This window comes from Phlebotomus argentipes, unplaced genomic scaffold, assembly GCF_947086385.1.
Source record: "Phlebotomus argentipes unplaced genomic scaffold, Phlebotomus argentipes genome assembly contig_33, whole genome shotgun sequence".
NCBI classification, from domain to species: Eukaryota; Metazoa; Arthropoda; class Insecta; order Diptera; family Psychodidae; genus Phlebotomus; species Phlebotomus argentipes.
In genome coordinates, this window is record NW_026776167.1 from 1,062,198 (window position 1) to 1,082,432 (window position 20,235).

The 20,235-nt window shown below is 37.3% G+C and overlaps 4 protein-coding genes across 7 annotated transcripts; 3 read left to right on the plus strand and 1 right to left on the minus strand.

The window, feature by feature from the left end:
* The first annotated feature begins 161 nt into the window (after positions 1-161).
* Positions 162-2,350, plus strand: LOC132256829 (allatostatins MIP). The gene is made up of 2 exons (XM_059753391.1): positions 162-347; positions 1,790-2,350. Exon 2 carries the CDS (start codon positions 1,798-1,800, stop codon positions 2,221-2,223), a length of 426 nt encoding a protein of 141 aa, XP_059609374.1. The 5' UTR covers positions 162-347; positions 1,790-1,797; the 3' UTR covers positions 2,224-2,350.
* A 521-nt stretch (positions 2,351-2,871) lies between these two features.
* LOC132256828 (zwei Ig domain protein zig-8-like) lies at positions 2,872-7,102 on the plus strand. The gene is made up of 8 exons (XM_059753390.1): positions 2,872-3,163; positions 3,742-3,815; positions 3,884-4,134; positions 4,192-4,308; positions 5,320-5,413; positions 5,519-5,646; positions 5,718-5,886; positions 5,954-7,102. Exons 2-8 carry the CDS (start codon positions 3,743-3,745, stop codon positions 6,052-6,054), a joined length of 933 nt encoding a protein of 310 aa, XP_059609373.1. The 5' UTR covers positions 2,872-3,163; position 3,742; the 3' UTR covers positions 6,055-7,102.
* A 750-nt stretch (positions 7,103-7,852) lies between these two features.
* On the plus strand, positions 7,853-14,040 carry LOC132256872 (lutropin-choriogonadotropic hormone receptor). Of its 4 annotated transcripts, none has more exons than XM_059753453.1 (13): positions 7,853-8,551; positions 9,066-9,473; positions 9,533-9,684; positions 9,752-9,826; positions 9,980-10,057; positions 10,801-10,875; positions 11,025-11,090; positions 11,165-11,308; positions 11,387-11,939; positions 12,023-12,123; positions 12,210-12,352; positions 12,893-13,121; positions 13,175-14,040. In XM_059753453.1, exons 2-13 carry the CDS (start codon positions 9,234-9,236, stop codon positions 13,719-13,721), a joined length of 2,403 nt encoding a protein of 800 aa, XP_059609436.1. In that variant the 5' UTR covers positions 7,853-8,551; positions 9,066-9,233; the 3' UTR covers positions 13,722-14,040. The 4 variants fall into 4 exon arrangements, with proteins under 4 accessions (XP_059609436.1, XP_059609437.1, XP_059609438.1 ...); XM_059753454.1 differs by having other exon boundaries at positions 7,853-8,343; XM_059753455.1 differs by having other exon boundaries at positions 7,853-8,085.
* A 441-nt stretch (positions 14,041-14,481) lies between these two features.
* Positions 14,482-18,557, minus strand: LOC132256936 (probable G-protein coupled receptor No18). Its single transcript, XM_059753544.1, has 6 exons — positions 18,113-18,557; positions 17,876-17,978; positions 17,089-17,214; positions 16,848-17,028; positions 16,110-16,783; positions 14,482-14,540 (listed from the first exon to the last, which is right to left on the minus strand). The coding sequence occupies exons 1-6, from the start codon at positions 18,555-18,557 to the stop codon at positions 14,492-14,494; spliced, it is 1,578 nt and encodes a 525-aa protein (XP_059609527.1). The 3' UTR covers positions 14,482-14,491.
* Positions 18,558-20,235: the final 1,678 nt, after the last annotated feature.

Below are 20,235 nucleotides of genomic sequence, written 5' to 3' on the forward strand. Positions count from 1 at the left end.
GCTGAGTCCTTAAAGGAGAAAATCCCGGGACCACCTAAGTAACGCTCTACATGGGATGATGCTTGCCACAATGCTGCCTATTTGATCTGTGGCGAACATGCGCCCCTCTGGCCATTGGCACTGATATAAAAGAGCCGATATCAGTTCATAAATTCAACACTCACTAACCGATTTCTGTTCGCGAACACACTCAAGCTTCTGCGGAGTGGCCGAAGAATATCCAAGTCGTGAATGGCCAGCAAGTGTGATTAGGGAGAATAGTTGCTGAGGAGAGACTGAAAGTGCCCGAGAAAGTACCCAGTGGACCACAAACGAACTGCAACAGACAATTTGACCAGAGAGAGAGTGTAAGTGTGCAAATTATCTCACCGTGGGCTTCCGTCGCGCGATCTAGGGTGGGGCAGAGGATGTGGGTGTGGGGATTGTTGAATTTTTCCAACCACTTGAGTACAGATCCCTGGGAGTTTTCCAATGTGTGGCGATGCATAAAAAGGCGAGATTTGCACATTTGTGCCTTAGCATATTGTGGAGGTTGAATGATTGAGAAGTATAAAATATGTCCAGGCACAATCCATCAAGAGAGTGCTTGCCGATGGAGTTGTGGGCTTTTGAGTGTGATTCCGCTTATTACGTAGACCGCAGAAATGCATCAAAAGGGCGGAAAACCACCCCCGCGCATCATCTCGGAAGAGGAAAGTCCACCTAATTTGCAGTAATCTCCCAGGCTGTCCCTTCAGCCTTAATCATTGAAGACACCACGGGTGCAAATTAGCTGGGAGCACATAAATAATGTATTTAATTTAACTTTACGCACCACCCACCACCCCCCGCCATCACGCTGCGATCCGTGATGTGGCGGAAATTGGCGCCAAAAGGTGTGAGATGGCGATGGTGTAGAGCGCACAGTATCGGACATTGATGGGGGTCAGTGCAAAAGGAAAACTTGTGTCGTCTCAGCATGCACCATCCTCCAGATATGGCTTCGCCGGGGCAGAATTGTGCGAACTGTGCGGCGGAAAATGATGGAAAAATTCATTTTCTCTCAACGAAGACTGACAACTTTGTGACAAACACGAGCACTATTCATCCAACTCGTGTTGGCGCACAAATAACTTAAAGAAGTCTTTGGACGGTGTTATCATTAATAGGATATTTCCACAATACAATTCTATATTAACATTTTATCTACACAATTGCATTAAAGGAAAATGTAAATATTTGCCCCGACAATTTTAATATGGCTTTTCGCCCCATTATTTACTTATTGCACTTTATTTACATTAGTTTCTGATCTACGATATATAATGACCGCGATGTGAAGTTCAGCAAAGTTTGAATCTTATGTTACTGTCATAATTTTGGATTCTTGGAATAGTAATTGAATAATAGATTGTCTCCATTTTTTGTTGAAATTACGAAATATCTTCAATCAACAATCCATTACAAAAAAACTTGGTATTAATGCAAAATTTAACAGAATTTGAATTACCATATTATTTTGTAAAAAATTTAAATTTAATTTGTCACACACAAAATATAAATTGTTGAAATGTCTTAAATTTCAGAAATGTTGCCACCTTATTTATAGCACCACAAAAATTCTTCGCGAAAGGATTGCAGGATGCAATCATAATGCATCAAGCTCCAAATAAATCAAACAAGAGTTATATTACAAAAATGTGGTGCAAAAGCAGAGAAAAATCATAGGAGCCTCAGAACTGTTTCATCTAAATCCACTTTTATTTGTTTCTTCGGACGCCATATACTAAAACTTGAACCTTTGTTGCAGTATTTCTGATGAATCGTGGCGTGAGATTGACTTTGGTGCTCCTGTGGGGACTCTGGATGGCCGCGAACAGCCTAGAGCTCGCTGAGGAGGATTCGGGTGACGCGAAGCGGTCGTGGAACAACTTGCAAGCCTCTTGGGGTAAGCGCTGGCCAGATGAACTCGATGACATTGATGACACCCGTTTGGAGGCCATCGCGGAACCGCTGTCCAGCCAGAAGCGCACCTGGAAGGCAATCAATGGTGCCTGGGGCAAGAGAGTGACAGGAGGCTCGCCCGGCGGGGATTGGAACAAGTTCCGGAGCGCCTGGGGCAAGCGAGAGCCGGGCTGGAACAACCTGAAAGGACTCTGGGGAAAGAGGTCCACCAACAACTGGAACCGCTTGTCCTCAGGATGGGGTAAGAGATTCGATGCCGACGCCGAGATGGACATCTAAATAGAAAAGCGCCGCGACAATTTCCTGCCCATCCTTTTGCAATGAGTGTGTGTGTGTTGTGTACGTCTCTGAGCCATTGATTTGACATTGCTCCTTCTATTTGATTTAATGATAATAAAAATTATGGCTGGAAGGAGTTATTTTCATTGAGAGGACTTAATTCAAATGGTAGCAAACACTGAAATGCGTATTGAAGCTTGTTTTCTGCCTTCTTGTTCGACATGTTCTACGATAGTGTCTTGACTAAGAGAGAATAAGGAAGGTAAGTATAGAGAGAATCTGAGATTCGCAAAGGAACCATCCAGAAATGAAACTTCATTTTTAATATTCAATAAGAATAATTAACGATTACATGTAAATTTAGAATAAAATTGTAGTTATACTTTCCTGTTTGTTTTGAATGTTAAATAAGATGTTGGACCTAAATTGTGGTCAATCTCAGCTAGAATACTGTCCGATTTTCGCTGAGTTTTCCATATCGGCCACTATGTGAGAGTTCAGGGGAATCTTCCAGTGCTAGTGAAAGGGGAGCTGAACCGATTCCATGCGCGCAGACTCAGAGTAAATTTCGCCCCTTCCCACCCATCAGATTCGCATTTTCAGCCAAGGGTTCTCCGTTTTACATTCCACCCCGTAGTAGCTTCACAAACATGAGCCAGAGTGGTGAATCTTCACATAAAAAGTGGACAATTAACTATTGTGTCATTGAGTTTAAATAGAGTATAAAAAGTTATAGAGTTGCCGGAGTGGTGTAACAACGAAAAGTGTCGTATATCGCGGTGTAATCTTGTATGGAGAGTCACCTTTCGGTTGACTGGAGTTGAATGTGAAGTTAATATTAGGGAAAATTTAGAGAACAAGAGTGGAAAAGCTTAAGTAAAGTGTTCGAAATGCTTGCAATAATGCCGTATAATATATGTGAGGACAAAAGATAGGAAAAGTGAGTGCAAATCCACTTCTTCATCTGTAATGTGCCATTTAATGGATATGAATATTTGGAGATGATCCTATCCAAATTCGGATTATCGTGTTGAGGGATTAGAAATATCAGTTCAAAAGGAATATTTAATTGGTGAATGGAATTTCGTGGAGAATTTACCTCATCAAGATATCTTACATAAAGCGTACAATTAGCTTGTTAATCATAATTACATGACTTTATGAATAATTTCTCCAAACACTGTATGAACGTCTCTTACACCACATTCCAAATTAAAATATAGAAATTTGATAAAGTTCATACATTTATTATACATATATGAACGTACACATAGTAATTTGTCAATAGTCAAATTAACGCAGAATATGAGATTGCTCAATAAGTTTTTGAGACGTTTCGAAATTTGAAAAAAAAATACAAATTCAGGACTGTTTCACCAAATTCCATCGCCAAATACGACCATTCACGTTCACTAATGATAATTTGATACTACACCAAGTGCATAAATACTAAAGTTCTAAATAATAGTTGAGAAACAACAATATAGTATAACATGCATTTTCCCACCTGAATTGCAGTATGGAGATAAGGAAAAATTGGACACCAACGACGTATTTTTCTTTGGGATTTCTGCTCTTATGTGCACAGAGTGGTTAGTTTAATTGAGTTGCCAATATTGCGACTATGAAGTAAAATTTTTTCGGTGAAAATTTGCTGCAGGCAAATCAGCTGCCATTTCCACCAAGGGGACCCAAATGAAAGATACTCACATCCAGAACCTCGACCTGGACAGTGAGTATGAGCTCGTGGATATTGATCACCAGGTGCATCAGGAGCCACCAAATCTGCTAGGCACTCCCACAATCAATAGAGGGCCCTACTTCGACACGTCTGCCTCGAAGAACGTCACGGCACTAGTGGGGAAGACGGCATACTTAAACTGCAGGGTTCACAATTTGGGGAACAGGACGGTAGGAGTGCTCTTAGTGGGTTTTCTTGGGAGTCGATTGAAGTGGAGAATATTTCAGGTGTCCTGGATTCGTCACAGGGATCTTCATCTGCTCACAGTCGGCAGATTCACTTACACTTCTGATCTACGATTTCAGAGTGTTCACAATCCACAGACAGAAGATTGGTCACTACAGGTATGGAAATGTGTTCTTTTATCAGTTGCCGTGAGATATTCTTTAACCCTTTATATTACGATTACTTGCGCTTACACGAAATCTTTTATATTTCTGTATTAAAATACACATATTGTAGCACAAAGTACACATAAGTGCAACATAAAGAACTAATCAGTGCAGTATTAAACCGAATAGTCTGGAATATTAAATCGCAAGACTAAAAGATGAATTCAGCAAATACGAAACCTGATTGATAAACAAATTTCCGACTTCACTATGCAAAAAGTATTCAATAATTCATTATTTTTCGTAAAAAGTATTAACATGTTTTTTTTTAATTGATATGAAAGCTAATTAAATAAAATTTCATTCAAACTAATGTATTTTTTGATCACTTCTATTCCTTTCGGGAATACTATTAACTCTATTCATTGGTACAGTCTGTATGATGTATGACATTATAATTTAACAAACACGCAAATAGTTTTCAATACCCAAAATTATCTGGATTCGAACAGTGCTTTGGATATGAAAATATGCAGATTATTTCTTCTGATGAAACTTTATTGATGGACGACGGGGCCTGAAATTCGCATATAATCATGAGTTTCGGTTACATGATGAATATCAGCTAAAGCCATTTTAGAGCTCTTAATTAGGAGCAATTATGTCAGTATTTGAAAATTATTAGTTTTGAAATCATTTTGTAAGCACAGGTTTGAATGTTTTAGCAGAGAAATATTTCAATACAAATACAATTTATTTAATGTAGCTCAGTGCAAATCATATAACTGTTGAGCTGTTTCATAGTCTCCTTCATGAAAAGTGATTTCTATGTTAGAAACTTTTCCCTAAAAAATTTATTCTTTTTCAATATTTTGTATATAAATAAAATGATACATATTTCTCATATGGTAAAGATTCTTGTTATAGACGAACATGTAAATCCAATGTGTAAAGCTTTTCAAATTTACTTTCATTTACTGCATATCAGAACTCATATGCAAAACTCATTGTGCATATTTGCAGGTGAGATACCCACAGAAGAGGGATTCGGGCATTTACGAGTGTCAAGTTTCAACCACACCGCCAATATCGCACTGCATGCAGCTCTCAATCGTCGGTAAAGATATGTTACACTTTCTAATGGACGAATGAGCATTATAGAATTGCTACAGATTGGGAGGTGATACATGAATTGTGACATCCACATTTGGTTTATTTGCAGAGCCAATTACAGCGATTCTGGGTGGCCCAGAATTGTTCATCAACACAGGATCAACTATTAACCTGACGTGTATTATTAGGCACTCACCAGAGCCTCCGCCGGGCATCTACTGGACACATGATAATTTGGTTAGTGTCTGTTTGACTTGCACTTGCCATTATTATTGCATATTCTAAGCGCATTATCCAATATTTAATAGGAAATCAGCTACGATTCGCCACGAGGAGGAGTGTCAGTGATCACAGAGAAAGGCGAGATAACCACGTCGTACTTATTAATACAGCGAGCCAAGGATCCAGACTCCGGAAAGTATACCTGTTCACCATCAAACGCCAATCCAGTCTCCGTGACTGTCCACGTTCTGAACGGTCTGTTTAAAACATGTGCCATCTTCATTAGGAATTAACTAGAGCCTCTGTCTTTTTCTTTCGCCAGGTGAACATCCCGCAGCAATGCAACACGGGGATCAATTGAGGATAAAAGATCCACTCTACGTGTTCGTCTTAGTCTTCTTCACGATTATGTGCGGACGATGAAAGTGATTTTCCCACAGAAATGCTGTAAAATACTTCCATCTGCATTGTTTGAGAGATGACCACATGTAAAAATTATTTTGTTACAATTCTCATATTCTGTTGCTCATTAAAAATTTACACATGTGAAATGGGAATGCAAGGAGGTTTTATTGCGAATATTCTCTTTCTGATATTGATAAAGTCAAAGATAGGGAGGGGCAAAAACTCTGTAACAATGTAATGTCGCTAGTAATAAGAATAGACGAGATTTCTTAGGAAACTGCAAGTGAGCAAATAGAAAAAAAATGTACAGACACAATGAAGAATATAAAGCCAAATTGATCATTTTTTCTGGTGATTTTTATCTCTATGTTTTTACTCTCTTGTGTTTCAATGATGTTCAGAATATTAATTTGTTCTAATTGCTATATTGATTTTTTTCTGTACAGTTTTTGATTGCAATGACTCAGATTATGAGAGTTGAGCCATACTCTGCTCATTTAATTATATTAAAACAAGAGGGAGCATAGCTTTTTATGGGAAAATATTGTAAAATTATGAACTATCTTGATTTTTAAGAAGGTTAAGGCCATACTTTTTAAATACGATGTCAAAGTAACAAAGACATTTCTTAATCAAAATTGTCGTTTAGGGTAATTAACTTACAGAAATATTTGTTTTTACCGAATTCTGGTTTTATTTCTTCAATCTAGGAGTTGTATCGTATTTTAGAGCAAAAGGCAATGGTTATTAGTCCAATAGTATATTCGAATTTGTAAATTCGCAAATTATATACAAACAAAAACGCTAAATGAAACTCACTAAAGTGTTCTGAGAAATATTTTAGTGAAAATCTAATCAAAAATCGATAATAGATAAAGATGTGATCTTACAAATTTTGAAAACTGAGTTCTCAACTTGCAGTCTAAGTTGAATAGTATTTGAATAGCAATTGTAATAAACTTAAATAGGATCACACAATTATTTTGCAATTAGTTGTTGAAAATCAAAACGATTGCTAAATATTTAATTTTTTTTAAACTTATGTGGAACAATTTCTTTTGCTACTTTGACCTCTTTTTGAAACATGCTTTGGATAAAGAATCTGTTAAATTGCATAAGATGTCTAGAGTCTGTTCTGGTTTTAAATTTCACCTCTTACCTTATAAACAAGCTTACAAATGGTTAAATCAATAACAATTTATTCAACAATTGCATGAAATGCAATAAGTTGACGTACCAAAATGATTAAATACGCTTCAAAGGATAATAACTTTAATTCAGTAGTATAATATAACAAAGGTAAGTGTCGATTAAATTATGTCAAAATGATATCCTCTCCAATTGATTTCTGTTCTGGAATGCATTCATTTTACCTTAACACATTTATAAAATTAGCATTTGAATGGAAGTTTCCTATTACATATTGATGTATCAATTAATATCGTGAGCATGCGTTTTGAAGTGATGTAGGTGACAGTTATTTTTAGCAGTGATTCTTATGGAGCAATTCACACCTATATTTCTGCACGCATTCGCTTCACTCGTAAAGTTGCAAAAGGGCAAAATATGTCTGTCTGATGACATTTAACGACTTTCCCCAATGTTTTCACTCAATATTTGCTTCAATTAGTGTGGTTATTATGGATTAAGCTGCTATAATACTCTTTAGCCGTAATTTGGCTTTATGGCATTTTTGGACACAGTCTTCTTATGTAATTTGGATACTCGGTGGGTCAGTGCGAAATGAGATGAGCAGTCGTGCTCTTCGTGTATATGAAAATCTTATCAAGATACTAGAGAAACGTGTGTCAGTTGCGTTTCCACCGCGGTGGTGTTAAAATGTGCCCTCTTCTGGTCAATAATGCTCAACGTTAGAACCGAGATTTCAGTGATTATGATTGACTAATATCAAGTGCTCGAACGAATTGTTAAATATTTACTGAAGTGCCATTTATTAAGTGGAGAGGATCCCAATTACAGAACTTCTAATCTCGTGGCCATGTGCATATGGAAAATTGAGATTGTATGGAATATAAGACATTGGATCTGGTAGCCAAACAGACGATACTTTAATGTTTATAGGAAGTTTCCGCGAACTTTGAGCCTCTCTCTTTTGTGTTTTTTCTTCTTCTCCCGAGAAATCTCGACTTCCTCAAAGTGTGTTATATAAAAAGAAATTGTTAGATGTACTTTTTCAAGAGTCCTACTGACGAATGAGTGAGAAATACTGCGCAATTGAGAAGTCTTTTCCTCTTTCTTTACCATATGTGGTTCTCAAACAACCTTCTATTATGCTGCTTATTTACAGTGAGGAATAATAAAAACATCTTTGTGCACAAATAACACTCTAATTTCCATTATCAGCGTTGCGCCTCTTGATAAGACATCGAGTGGCGATATGTATGCATTATGCTCTTAATTAGCAAAGATATTTGACAATATATATCCAGTTCACTTTTAATTACTTGTGCGTGAAGCTTTTCTGTACAAAAGCCTACCATAAACTACTACGAAGGTACAGATTCATTTTTGTAAAATAAAAAGAATTGTAGCGTCATCAGTATAATATAGAAATTAACTTAATTGATAGGATAATTTTGAAAATGTGCCAGACAATTTGCCGGGCTGGCAAATGTCTTCTACAACAGGCTCCGCGACAAAATTAATTCATGCCCATGAATACGGAAAATGCGAGGCGAATGTACATAATACTGCAATAATTTTCCGTCATATCGCCTGTCGAGTTCTTCTGAACTATATTTGCGACTACTATGTTGGTTTTTTCCATTAACTGTAACCTTCAGAGCTATTTTCTGTGTTAATTTTAACCACACATGTAAACTAATTATCGTCTTGGCGAAATTTTTATACAATTTCAATCATATTCTTCACGCCAGTCGCTCATATCTCATGTCACAGCATTTTATACTCTGTTTGCAATACATTCCTTGTCGCATTGTATCGCAATTTATTCATTTATTGCCGGCGGTTTTATCGCCTTTGGAGACAATTCCATATATTTAACCTAGGTCGACGATCTTCATATAGCGTCACGGAGCGACCAAACCTTCACAAATCGACCAATATGTGATGGGCGAAAAGATGATGAAGATGAAAAGGTTCAAATACTCGCAATGGATATAACGTGCAGTGATAGATATTTAAGAATGTTCTGAAAACAAGAACCGCACGGAAAAATGTTTAGAGGAATTTGCGTGATACAGAAAATATTCCACTTGATAGTATTGAGTGTTTTGTTTATTGTGAAATTGACTGTATTAGATTTTGCTATGTTTAACTTATTATCACCTGCTGTAAGTGTCTCAAACACTACAGACTTCTATAAGACAACAGTTTCAAGTGGAATCGAAAGCTTCGAGTCGAAGCTCAATGGAGGCTACGAGCTGCAGTGCTGGAATTCTGTCCACAACATGGAGGTAAGTATTATCTATTCTATTGTTATTCCTCGCCACCTTTAAATACATTTAACATTCAGGCCGAACTTGAGTGTCGATGCAGCGGAAGTTCGCTGGTAAGAATTCCCCAAATTCTCCCAGTTACCGTCCAATCCCTCACAATCGTCTCAGCTGGCATTCAGACGTTGAGGGTGGCCGGATTGCGGCTCTATTCACAGAACCTGAAAGATTTGTGAGTAAACAAGTCCTTCTCACAGAAAAGAATTCAGAGATTTTTTTCACCCTCAAATGTTTTGCAGAACACTCACCGATCTGCCCAACTTTAGAGGGATTGAGCCAAGGGCTTTTGAGAATATGAATCAACTCCGCACAATGTAAATATACATATCACTATGTTATATAACAACATTGTGTGTGTACTTTAACATTTCAAGTATACACACATTGCAAAGTTTAGATAGACAATTTCGAATTCTAATTTCCATTTCAAGAAAGAAAATTTATTTTTCTAATCCCTTGGCCCTTAGATACATCTCTCAAGCACCCAATTTGCAGTCTCTATCAGCCGATGTCTTTGAAGGAATATCCAAATCCCTGAAGATATTGTAAGTTTATTATGTAAATTTATCCTGATATTGTCCAAAGTATATGTAGTAATACAGTGATGACGATTTGAATTGTGTCACTTGTAGTTGCCATTTAAGAGTGTGTAAAGTTCGGAATTTTAGTTATTTATAATAGCACTTATTCTCAAACAACTCAGGCTTTCAGCTAAGTTTTATTAAAAATTAAACAAGTTTATTGAAACTGTCTCAAGACTTAAATTACATGAGTTAATCTGATAAAACCGCTCGTAATTCTAGTTTAATAAATCTAATGTTCTTATTAGAGATGACAATTTGAGGGAGTTTGTAAACTCAATCGAGTATGAGTAAACAAATCGGTTACTCTTTATAAACTATTAGAGTAAAAGCAATTTCATAAAAAATGCGAAAATGCCTAAGAAGACTTCTATCATTTTTTTGTTCAAAATCACTACATATACAAGTAAAATGAATCAATTTGTAATCAAAAGATTTGATTAAATTTAAGTAGTTTATGAAAAAAGTTAATTTTTTGTTTCGACATACATATACAGTTAAACATAATTTTCGCGAGAATTGGCAAAAATATTAAACAAAACATTACAATGTTCTAAAATATAAATTGAAATGTCAATTTCGAGATACTTTTGAGTATTCTTTCTGTTGTAAAAATGGTGTTTTCGTCTTTCTTACAACGTTATTGAATTGAATGTGAAGTGATTGTGCACAAATTCTGCTGACTGTACATCCTTTCTCTCCAACAGAAGAATTCTCAACTGCGGGCTGGAGAAAATACCTGACTTGAGTTACTTGTATTCGGATGTGATTTTACAGATGGTGTGAGTAAACGTAAGATGTTTCAATTATTTGTACAGCAACCCATATCGGGCAGCATTGTATGGGCATTTAATTGAATAATGCGTCAATATTTATTTCTTTTAATTCCGCTTTTCCATTTCTTTCTCTGCTCAACCATGGGAAAATCCAGTGACTTGGAAGGCAATCGTATATCGAAGATAGAGGAAAAGTCTGTGAGAGTGAAGACTGAACAATTGTAAGGACCTTTTTCATTCTCAATCATTTTCAATATAAACTGACATGGTTTCCTTTTCTTATAATCCCACATAGGATTCTTGACAATAATGATTTGAGATTTGTGGAGGACTCTGCATTTGAGGGATCTGAAATTGCTACGCTCAGCCTCAAAGGTAACAGGGAATTGGTGAAGATGCACGACTTGGCCTTCCAGGGTATTGTCAGCATTCAGGAATTGTAAGTATGGAATACTTTGAATCCCCAATGATTGAACTTTCTTACATTTATCTCTTTCTGTCTTTTGGCTCACTTTAGGGATCTGTCTAGCACTTCCTTGGAAGTCATACCCACGGACGGCCTCGGCGGTTTGGAAATCCTTCGAATTCAGAATACTCACTCCCTAAAGGTGATCCCATCTGTCTACAAGTTCAAGAGCCTGCGGGAGGCCTGGCTCACACATCACTTCCATTGCTGTGCATTCAAGTTCCCATCCCGCCACGATCCCCAAAACCACGCCAAGATGCAGAAACATCTTTCGCTGCTGCAAAAGAAATGCCAGGGTCTGACTCATCACGAGTCTAGCAGCGAAGAGTGGCATGCGAAGAGGAAGAGAGCTCTAGGTCACCCTCGCGGGCGATGGCGGAGAGAATTAGCTGACAATTCAACAGGCAGGAGCTACGATAGGCTCCTGTCGAGTGAAGAGGGTAGCAATAGCAATTCTTATGAGCAGAACGAGGGGGAGTTTGGGGTGTTTCACGACGATTCAGCCGACGTGTCGCCTCACCTCCAGGCAACCTGTGGCAATTTAACACAAGAGAAAATTGATATCAAATGCTTTCCGATTCCCGATGCCCTCAACCCCTGCGAGGTATATTGTATTGCTGTATCAATCTTGTATTGTGACTTGTAAAGGCATTTAGCCGTAATTTAATTTCACAACTCAATTGGTAGGACGTGATGGGGAGTCACTGGCTGAGGGGCTCGGTGTGGATTGTCGTGCTGCTGGCTGTCTTCGGCAACACTGCAGTTTTGATTGTGCTCTTCTCCAACAGGCATGGGGAAATGGCTTATCTAATTTTAGACTTTACAACGGTTATTAGATAATATGTTTATGTTGTGTATTTTGTTTATCTTGCAGGTCGGACGTCACAGTTCCCAAATTCCTTATGAGTAACCTGGCATTTGCTGATCTCTGCATGGGCTTCTATCTGCTACTGATAGCAGCCATTGATGCTCACTCAATGGGAGAGTACTTCAACTTTGCCTATGATTGGCAATATGGTAAGTGCTTGAACATTTTAAATCAATATTACAACTCTCAGAAGAAATCATTTGATGAATAAAATTATTAAAGCATTTTTTATCTATATGATTACTTATCCGAGAATACTTTATATGTATCAAAATAGTAAGACTATTTAAAAAAAATTGCCTTATGTATAAAAATATAGATCAATTGTTATCAGTAACAAATCAATATCTGAAAACAAATTAAAGATTATTAAATGATTTCGTTTTGGGGAATCACAAGAGGTATCTGAAATGCAATTTCAATAGGCAGAAAATATTCAACACCAATTATATGTCGAAGGGATAAACTTTTGTAGTCAAATTCTTTCTGAAAAACTAAGAAAATTCCACGAAATGCTTTTTAAGAAAACAAAACTATGCAATTCATGGCGAAAATACCATGAATCTTTCTCATAGATTTTAAAATATACCCCAGCAAAAGTTTAACATGGGTTGAAAGTGAATTTTCGAGTGTTTAATTTTTACTTTGTTCATTGACACTCCAATAAGTGTGTGTAATTTAATTTGCAGGCTCCGGCTGCAAGGCTGCTGGATTCCTCACGGTTTTTGCCAGTCACTTGTCCGTCTTCACGTTGACCATAATAACCATTGAGCGATGGTTTGCCATCACCTATGCCATTTATTTGAATAAGCGCATCAAGTTGAGGGCTGCCGCCAACATAATGATTGGTGGTTGGGTATTCTCCACTGTGATGGCCGGCCTGCCATTGCTCGGCATCAGCAATTACTCTTCAACAAGGTGAATATTACTACAATCTCAGCCTGTAATCACTGACGCCCACTTCCTTTCAGCATCTGCCTGCCCATGGAGGCTCGGGACTCGTACGACGTGTCCTACTTGATCACCGTGTTGGCCATCAATGGGCTGGCCTTTGTGATAATTGTCATATGCTACGCTCAGATTTACTACTCCTTGGGGAAGGAGACACGCCAAGCGGCCAGGAATGCCTCTAGCGGAGAGATGACTATCACGAAGAAGATGGCATTGCTGATATTCACTAACTTTGCCTGCTGGAGTCCCATTGCATTCTTCGGGCTCACAGCGTTGGCCGGTTATCCCCTGATTGACGTGGCCAAGTCCAAGATAATCCTCGTCTTCTTCTACCCACTCAACTCCTGCGCCAATCCCTATCTGTACGCCATCCTGACTAGTCAATATCGCCGCGACTTGTATATCCTTCTATCCAGATGCGGCTTCTGCAAAAGACGCGCTATGGAGTACAAGCTCACTTACTCAGTCGCCACGCAAAATACATTCCCCCTGATTGCCAGGAATTCCCTGCCAGAGGCGCAGTCTCGTAAAAGCAGTCGCGGCATCGCATCAGAGATTTTCGTTTGATGATTTCCTTGAGTGGTATAATTTCGCTTCTCATTGTGATACTTACCATTAAATATGCGCGATCTCTTTGATGTATGTATATTGCATGCCGAAAGAACAACATTTACTTCGTGTCCCACTTTGTATACGTAACAATTAATATCTCTCACTCAACTTATAATCTAATATGTAAGAATAATGTAATTTTAGTAGTGCAATAAAGGATGAAACAGTATTAATAAGCGTGTGATTGTATATTAAGTATGGAAAAACACTAGGTATTGAAGCCTGGTGCGGATATTCAATTTTATACCTGGAACGGATTAATTATTTGAGAATTTTACCATTCATTAGATACATATTATTTATTGTTAGAATATGTGAAGATGTTACATAATGCATAACAATTCTATATTAGTACAAAATATCCATAATAACTTTCTATTCTTTCTTACGTGTAATACTCAATTCAGAGATAGTGATAGGAAGAATATAAAAATACTCATTTAACAACACAATTATATCAATTCTAGGTACAATTTCTTCTTAAAAATATTCTCACAAAATGGAATGATGACATTATAGAATATTTTGAAGTAGAATGTCGCCAATATAATGATTGTTCAACTGCGAGTTTCGAAAATTGACTAGTGTAATTTGGAACTTATAATCATAGTTTGTTCTATGATTGTTTCTACTGTCAACATACAGTACTATTCTCACATTTAAAACCATGTAACGTGATTTTCATTAATACTTTATATTACATCTTGCTTACTTCGCCTACGTCTTTATTGATCCGGGTTTTCGGATTTAGAGACCATCCCCTGTTCCAAGAAGCTGCAAAGGTCGAAAGTTAAGAGTTATTAAGTTTCTGTTGCAAATACTGCTTTTACGGGGTTTTGTCATGCGTGAATTAGATTCTGCGAAAGTTGACGTATTCTAGAACCTGAATTCCAGACACGGCATATTAAAAAGATTGAGTGTTTGTTCGATTTTGTTAACATTAAACTGTACATCATAGTTACTCTATGCTCAGACGCTCAATATTATGCATGTAAATAGAATATTAGTAACATTGAATGAAGTATGAGTGAATAGAACTTCACTTTAACAAATATTAAATCAAAGTTGTAAACGTTGCTTATAGTTGTATACATGCGTATGTGTCTATGAAAAATCATATGCACTACTTTTGATTTTATACTTATACTTATATTCTTATTTTCACGGTAAATATGTTGACTTTATTAATTAGTATATTTGAGATTTGGATATTGACTAGATTTCTAGTAGATTCTCATAATATGGCCATACGTAGTAATTACAGTACTTATTTAATCCTAAAATAGTTGAGTTGATCATACAGTGGCGTAGCGTAAGAGAGTCTAATGGGGCCAATTTTGAAGGTTTTCTTATGTTTCATTCTTGAAAATTTTTTCAAAGAGAAAAGTTGTAAGTCATTTTTTCCCTTCTTTCCAGATTTAACAGGCAACTGTTTACCAATTATAGAGAAAAACGCAAGTCACAATGAGAACTTCTCGTGGCTTTTTCTACTTTTACCAAAGTGTTAACACTAGATTAGCCTAGAAGGTCACAGTGTCAGATAAAATGAGAAAATCAGAGTGTACTGATATAAAATAAGAACAGATTACCAAATCGTTGTGCCGTAAGTTTCTATGAAAAAGTCATGATTCCTCCTGTGAATATACCCTCATTAGTGACTCATCGTTATACCAAGTTCTTCTCAAGCCTCTCAAGTCCTTAATATCTCAACAAGACCAAATCAACACCCCAGCGGAAAATAATGCGGTAAAATGTGTGAATAAGAACTATAAAGAATCATTGCGAGAATACAATTCTGAAGAAGCATACATACGAAGATTTTACACCTGTAGCGGAAACTATGAGAAAACTTAATATAAATTAGACTTCCGTAATATTCACATAGATATTGTAAATATCATATAAGAGATAACTGAAGTGCTTCTTTATAGATATATTACCTTTAATTTCCTATTTTATATCAATAAAATCGGCCTACACTGGAAATATTTTCAAATAATTTCTGGTCAAAATGATGTTCTAATCATAAAAATTTTTTAAACACTCGGTACAAAATGAGCGACAAATCCTCATTAAATGATCATTATAAGTCATAAATAAGACATTGATTCTAGAGAATCTTGTATTGAAATTGTTTCTAAATGATTTTTGATCTGCAATACTACGCCACTTACTTAAAAGATGAGAAACTGATAAAATTGTCCAAACTTAGGAAATGTCTCTTGAAAACGTACTCCATATGTGTACAACATTGAAGTGACTTATAAAATCTAGTGACTTAGAAAAACAATCAATCTATGTAACTTAAGTAATTAATTGAAGCCGTTTGTTATACAAATTTACCGCTTAATAGACATGGTGTTACTGGCAAATGGTACTTTGTGCGAATTTTTGTTCTTGCAAAACTTCCGGAAGGTCAGTCGCCAAAAGGCGGTTCTGAAGTCGACACTGTAGAAGGCATAGATGAATGGATTAACTGCACTATTGAACCAGCCGAGCCACGTGAGGAAGCCCACAAGAATGGGATTGATGTAGTGCTCAGGGATGAATGGTGTGATGAGGTAGCAGACGAAGAAGGGCAACCAGCAGGCGATGAAACCACCAACGACGATGCTGAGTGTCTGTGTGGTCTTGTTCTCTCTCTTTAGTGACAGGATGCGGTTGGACATGGACTTCTGGTGAACACGAATTTGCTTGGAGATTGCGAATCCCGACGCGGGAACTTCCTTGGTGGTGCCACTAAACTGATTGGACCAGTTTCCGTCCGGCTGCTTCGAGTTAATGGCCGTGTAGCGCTTCAGCGAAGGTGTTCTTGATGAGCAATCAACGAGCTCATAAAGTCCATTTCGAGACTGTTTGGCATTCCTATCAATATCCTCAGCGGAGTTTGTCTTGACAAAGTAGTCGCGTTTGGTTAATTGGCCAAATGACTGCGACCTCTTGGGACTAGGTGGCTCCTGTTCCGAAGTGTCGTGATCGAAGTACACTTCGGCCTCGGCATTGTTGCGCTGGCATTTCTGAAAACAATAATTTACCGTCATGCTTCATGAGAAGACAAATGAGCCCTTGCTATAAGCTTACCTTGTGCACCTCAATCTCAGCCATGTGATCATGGCGCGATGCTACAACACATGATATCCGCACGTAAACATAAATCATAACCGTCATTGGAATGAAGAAGGATCCCATCGCAGAGAAGATGACGTATCCCAGATTCTGATTGTAGCGGCACGTCTTTAAGTCACGCCTTCCAGGCTCATACCTAAAATACAGTCAACGGTGAATTTACAGAAAGGTGCATATTACGTTTTCCGTCACAAACCATCCAAGAATTGGCGGGCAGGTTATTGCCAAGGCCAAAATCCACACTACAAGTATCATGAAGAGAGCCAATCTCTTTGATCTTCTCCGCCGCGAATAGTTCAGTGGCTGAGTTACAGCTAAATATCTGTGAAATACCAGAGGATTTTAAGATACTCCCCTATTCTTCCGCTTTGTATGCTCGACAAGGAGCTGTCTCTATGCAGATATAATTAATTTGTCTCTCCTCACAAATCAGGTAAATATGTAGAAGCACTTGAATTATGCATAGCATCTGCAAGCACTTGCAGAATCGTCAAATGGAGAATCATTGTACAAAACACTCTATCTTTCAACGTTTTCAGAGCGGAAATATGAGATAAAAATTTTCTGCTAAAATTTATGAACAAGTTTATGCAGTAATACCGAAGAGAAGTTACGATATTATATAGAGAAATTCTCTTCTTTTAAGGTGTATTTACAAGTCTATATATTGCCATAATCTGTGTTTGATGTGCCTTATTACATATGTAGATGAGCAACTTCTGCCTTATGAACTGATTTTTTCTATCTATAATAAAATAGTTTAAAAATATTGGCAATAGGTATTCTACTAACAATTTTTTGAAGTCAGAATTCACTAATTGTTTGAATGTCGTCTAACTAAGCAAAACTTTATGGGATTCCAATAAGTACACCAATTTTAGAGAGTACACGCCTTGAGAACATGAATTAAATCGTGTGTGAGGTTTCGGCATTTGAGTACATCAACATATTTGCATAGCTCGCTGAACTCAACCAAGTCTCACCTGTCTATGCTAATGGCGCATAGGCTCAGTATGGACGCCGTGCAGAGGAGAACATCCATTGATATCCAAATATCACACAGAATCCAGCCAAGCTCCCATGTACCTGAAAGCGAAAGCCAAAAAAGTAGCAGAGATCAAACAGAGTGCTAAAAACCATAAGACAAACAGTGAGTGGCTAAATTTGGCTACACCGCAGACTTTTATCAGTGAAATCTATGCTGTTTATGCTCAGCTCACCCATTAAGTGAACAGCAACTGCAGGTGGCATGACAAAGAGGCCGACTAGCCAGTCAGCGACGGCAAGGCTCATCACGAAGCAATTGGTCACAGTTCTCAAGCGCCTCGTGGTAATCACGGATAATATCACAAGGGTATTCCCAATCACTGTTATCACAATGAGAACGACAAAGAGGGTCACAAGAGCGATATCTGTCCAGTACAGCGCGCTTATACGATTCCCTATTGTCCCGTCCGACGTCCTGTTGGGCTTTGTGGCGTATGTCGTCTCATAAATGATATCAATAGTGGCACTTGTGCTGGCGCTGGCGCGTAGTTTCGACAAATCCTCCAGCAATGTTACACCGTCGTTCACATTATTTTTAATTGTGGTCGTAGACACTTTGAACGCCATGTCCATGCTTGTCGTCATCACGAGTTTATTCACCACGTCCAATGGATTCATCCTGTTCAGTATTTATCATCACTCTTATGTCCTCTTTTAATTTGTATTAAAACAAATATGTATTGTCGTATTGATTTTATTTATGCTGTATGTAATGTCCAGACGAACAATTTCACCCCTCGTCAAACAATCATCTCATTGACATTAACAGCGATTTTCAATTAATTCTCAATAGCCACATACTTCCGATTTATTTCTGGTTTCAGCAAATTCGCAATTGTCACTCTGCGCGCTCGTATTGTCTGTACCATACGCGTTTTTGGCATGACTGGGTAAATGGAAAATGTTTTTCACGGCAACACCTACGCCCAGGTAAATACACTGAGGAATGTAATTTTATATTACTATTTATAGAAATCATCACAACTTCAGCAGACAATTCCAAAGGGAGGCAACACAAGGATGTGTGAACGAGTGCTTTATATGCACATCGCACTGTATATTGTTACCACCAATGGAGCTTTGGCGCGAACTGAGTCACTCGAGGGAACAAAGGGAGCACAAATGGTTTTTTAACAAACTTCCTCTTTATGAATTTTAGTCATTTTAGCAAAATCATTGGCAAAAAAACTCACCACAGTGCAAACTAAAGTGCTTCCCGGAAAATTGGATCTCCGAATGAGCAAATACATAATGTATGATATGACTGCAGTGTGAGATATTAATAAATGTCATGAGACGGATATTGGGGTCGGAAACGGAGGGATATCTAAGAAATGTAAGTGACATTTCAGATAAGATGTACTTGAAGTTATTCATCGGAAAACCATATTTTCCTTTCATAGAGCCATGTAAAAGAAATTACAAGCAGAAATTTAACAGCATCGCTCTTTATTGCAAATGACAATAAAAGTCCATTGAGTAAAATTTGAGAATTGGATTAAAGAGAGCATGTATTGTGAAAAATATGTACTTCATAATCCATCAGTAAGGCTTATTTAGTTTCTTCACCAAGTATAATCAATTACAATGAAAACATATAATAATTGAGGCAGAAAGGTTTTCAGTGTATATTTAAATATACAGGACAGAAATAGGAAAGATAATAAAAAGTTCTTGAAAGACGTCTAAGACAAAAACATTTTGAAATGGAATAATAAATCCTTATGCTAATGACGATTTTTTCTCAGAAGTTTTTGCTTAAGGGATAAATTTGATTTTGAAAGTGATTGAAAGAATGGCAAAAGTTAACTCCATGCAAACATGTTCAAGTGATTTGTCCCAAAACTGTATTCCTTTGTTTGCGTTCTATTGAAAATAATAGAGTAAGAAGAAATGGCGTAAATTGCACTTTTCGTCATGGAAAATCAAGAGCTTACGAACCCTTGAAAATGTAATAAGTAGGAAATTGATGGAAAGGTGATAAAATGAGACATTTCTACCCATATTCAATATAATCTTCTTGCTGATGGCTATCCTTCTCAAAGAGCTTTAAATTACATTTCAACAACCCTTTAAATTTAAAGTGGCTTTTTTCATACCGCTCCGGTGTAGGTAATTTTATGAAAATTAGATATAGGAAACCGTAATTACATTGGGCTCTCAAAGAGAGCCTTTGAGGAATCAGAAAACATCCCTCCATGTAATAATATTCATTAGAAATCATTTATTATCAATTCATATCAATGTCTTGCCAATCAAGACCTTTCTCAGGCTTCACGGAGGAAGATGTGTCACT

Bases quoted from the DNA above. Each gene is read 5' to 3' on its own strand.
- LOC132256872 (XM_059753453.1), top strand. From the start codon at position 9,234: ATGTTTAGAGGAATTTGCGTGATACAGAAAATATTCCACTTGATAGTA. The intron at 10,876-11,024 runs GTGAGTAAACGT...GGGAAAATCCAG, and splicing joins GATGTGATTTTACAGATGGT to TGACTTGGAAGGCAATCGTA. The intron at 13,122-13,174 runs GTGAATATTACT...ACTTCCTTTCAG, and splicing joins AGCAATTACTCTTCAACAAG to CATCTGCCTGCCCATGGAGG.
- LOC132256829 (XM_059753391.1), top strand. From the start codon at position 1,798: ATGAATCGTGGCGTGAGATTGACTTTGGTGCTCCTGTGGGGACTCTGG.
- LOC132256936 (XM_059753544.1), bottom strand. From the start codon at position 18,557: ATGAATCCATTGGACGTGGTGAATAAACTCGTGATGACGACAAGCATG. The intron at 17,029-17,088 runs GTTTGTGACGGA...ACTGTATTTTAG, and splicing joins TGCCCGCCAATTCTTGGATG to GTATGAGCCTGGAAGGCGTG. The intron at 16,784-16,847 runs GTAAGCTTATAG...TATTGTTTTCAG, and splicing joins CTGAGATTGAGGTGCACAAG to AAATGCCAGCGCAACAATGC.
- LOC132256828 (XM_059753390.1), top strand. From the start codon at position 3,743: ATGGAGATAAGGAAAAATTGGACACCAACGACGTATTTTTCTTTGGGA. The intron at 5,414-5,518 runs GTAAAGATATGT...GTTTATTTGCAG, and splicing joins CATGCAGCTCTCAATCGTCG to AGCCAATTACAGCGATTCTG. The intron at 5,887-5,953 runs GTCTGTTTAAAA...TTCTTTCGCCAG, and splicing joins GACTGTCCACGTTCTGAACG to GTGAACATCCCGCAGCAATG.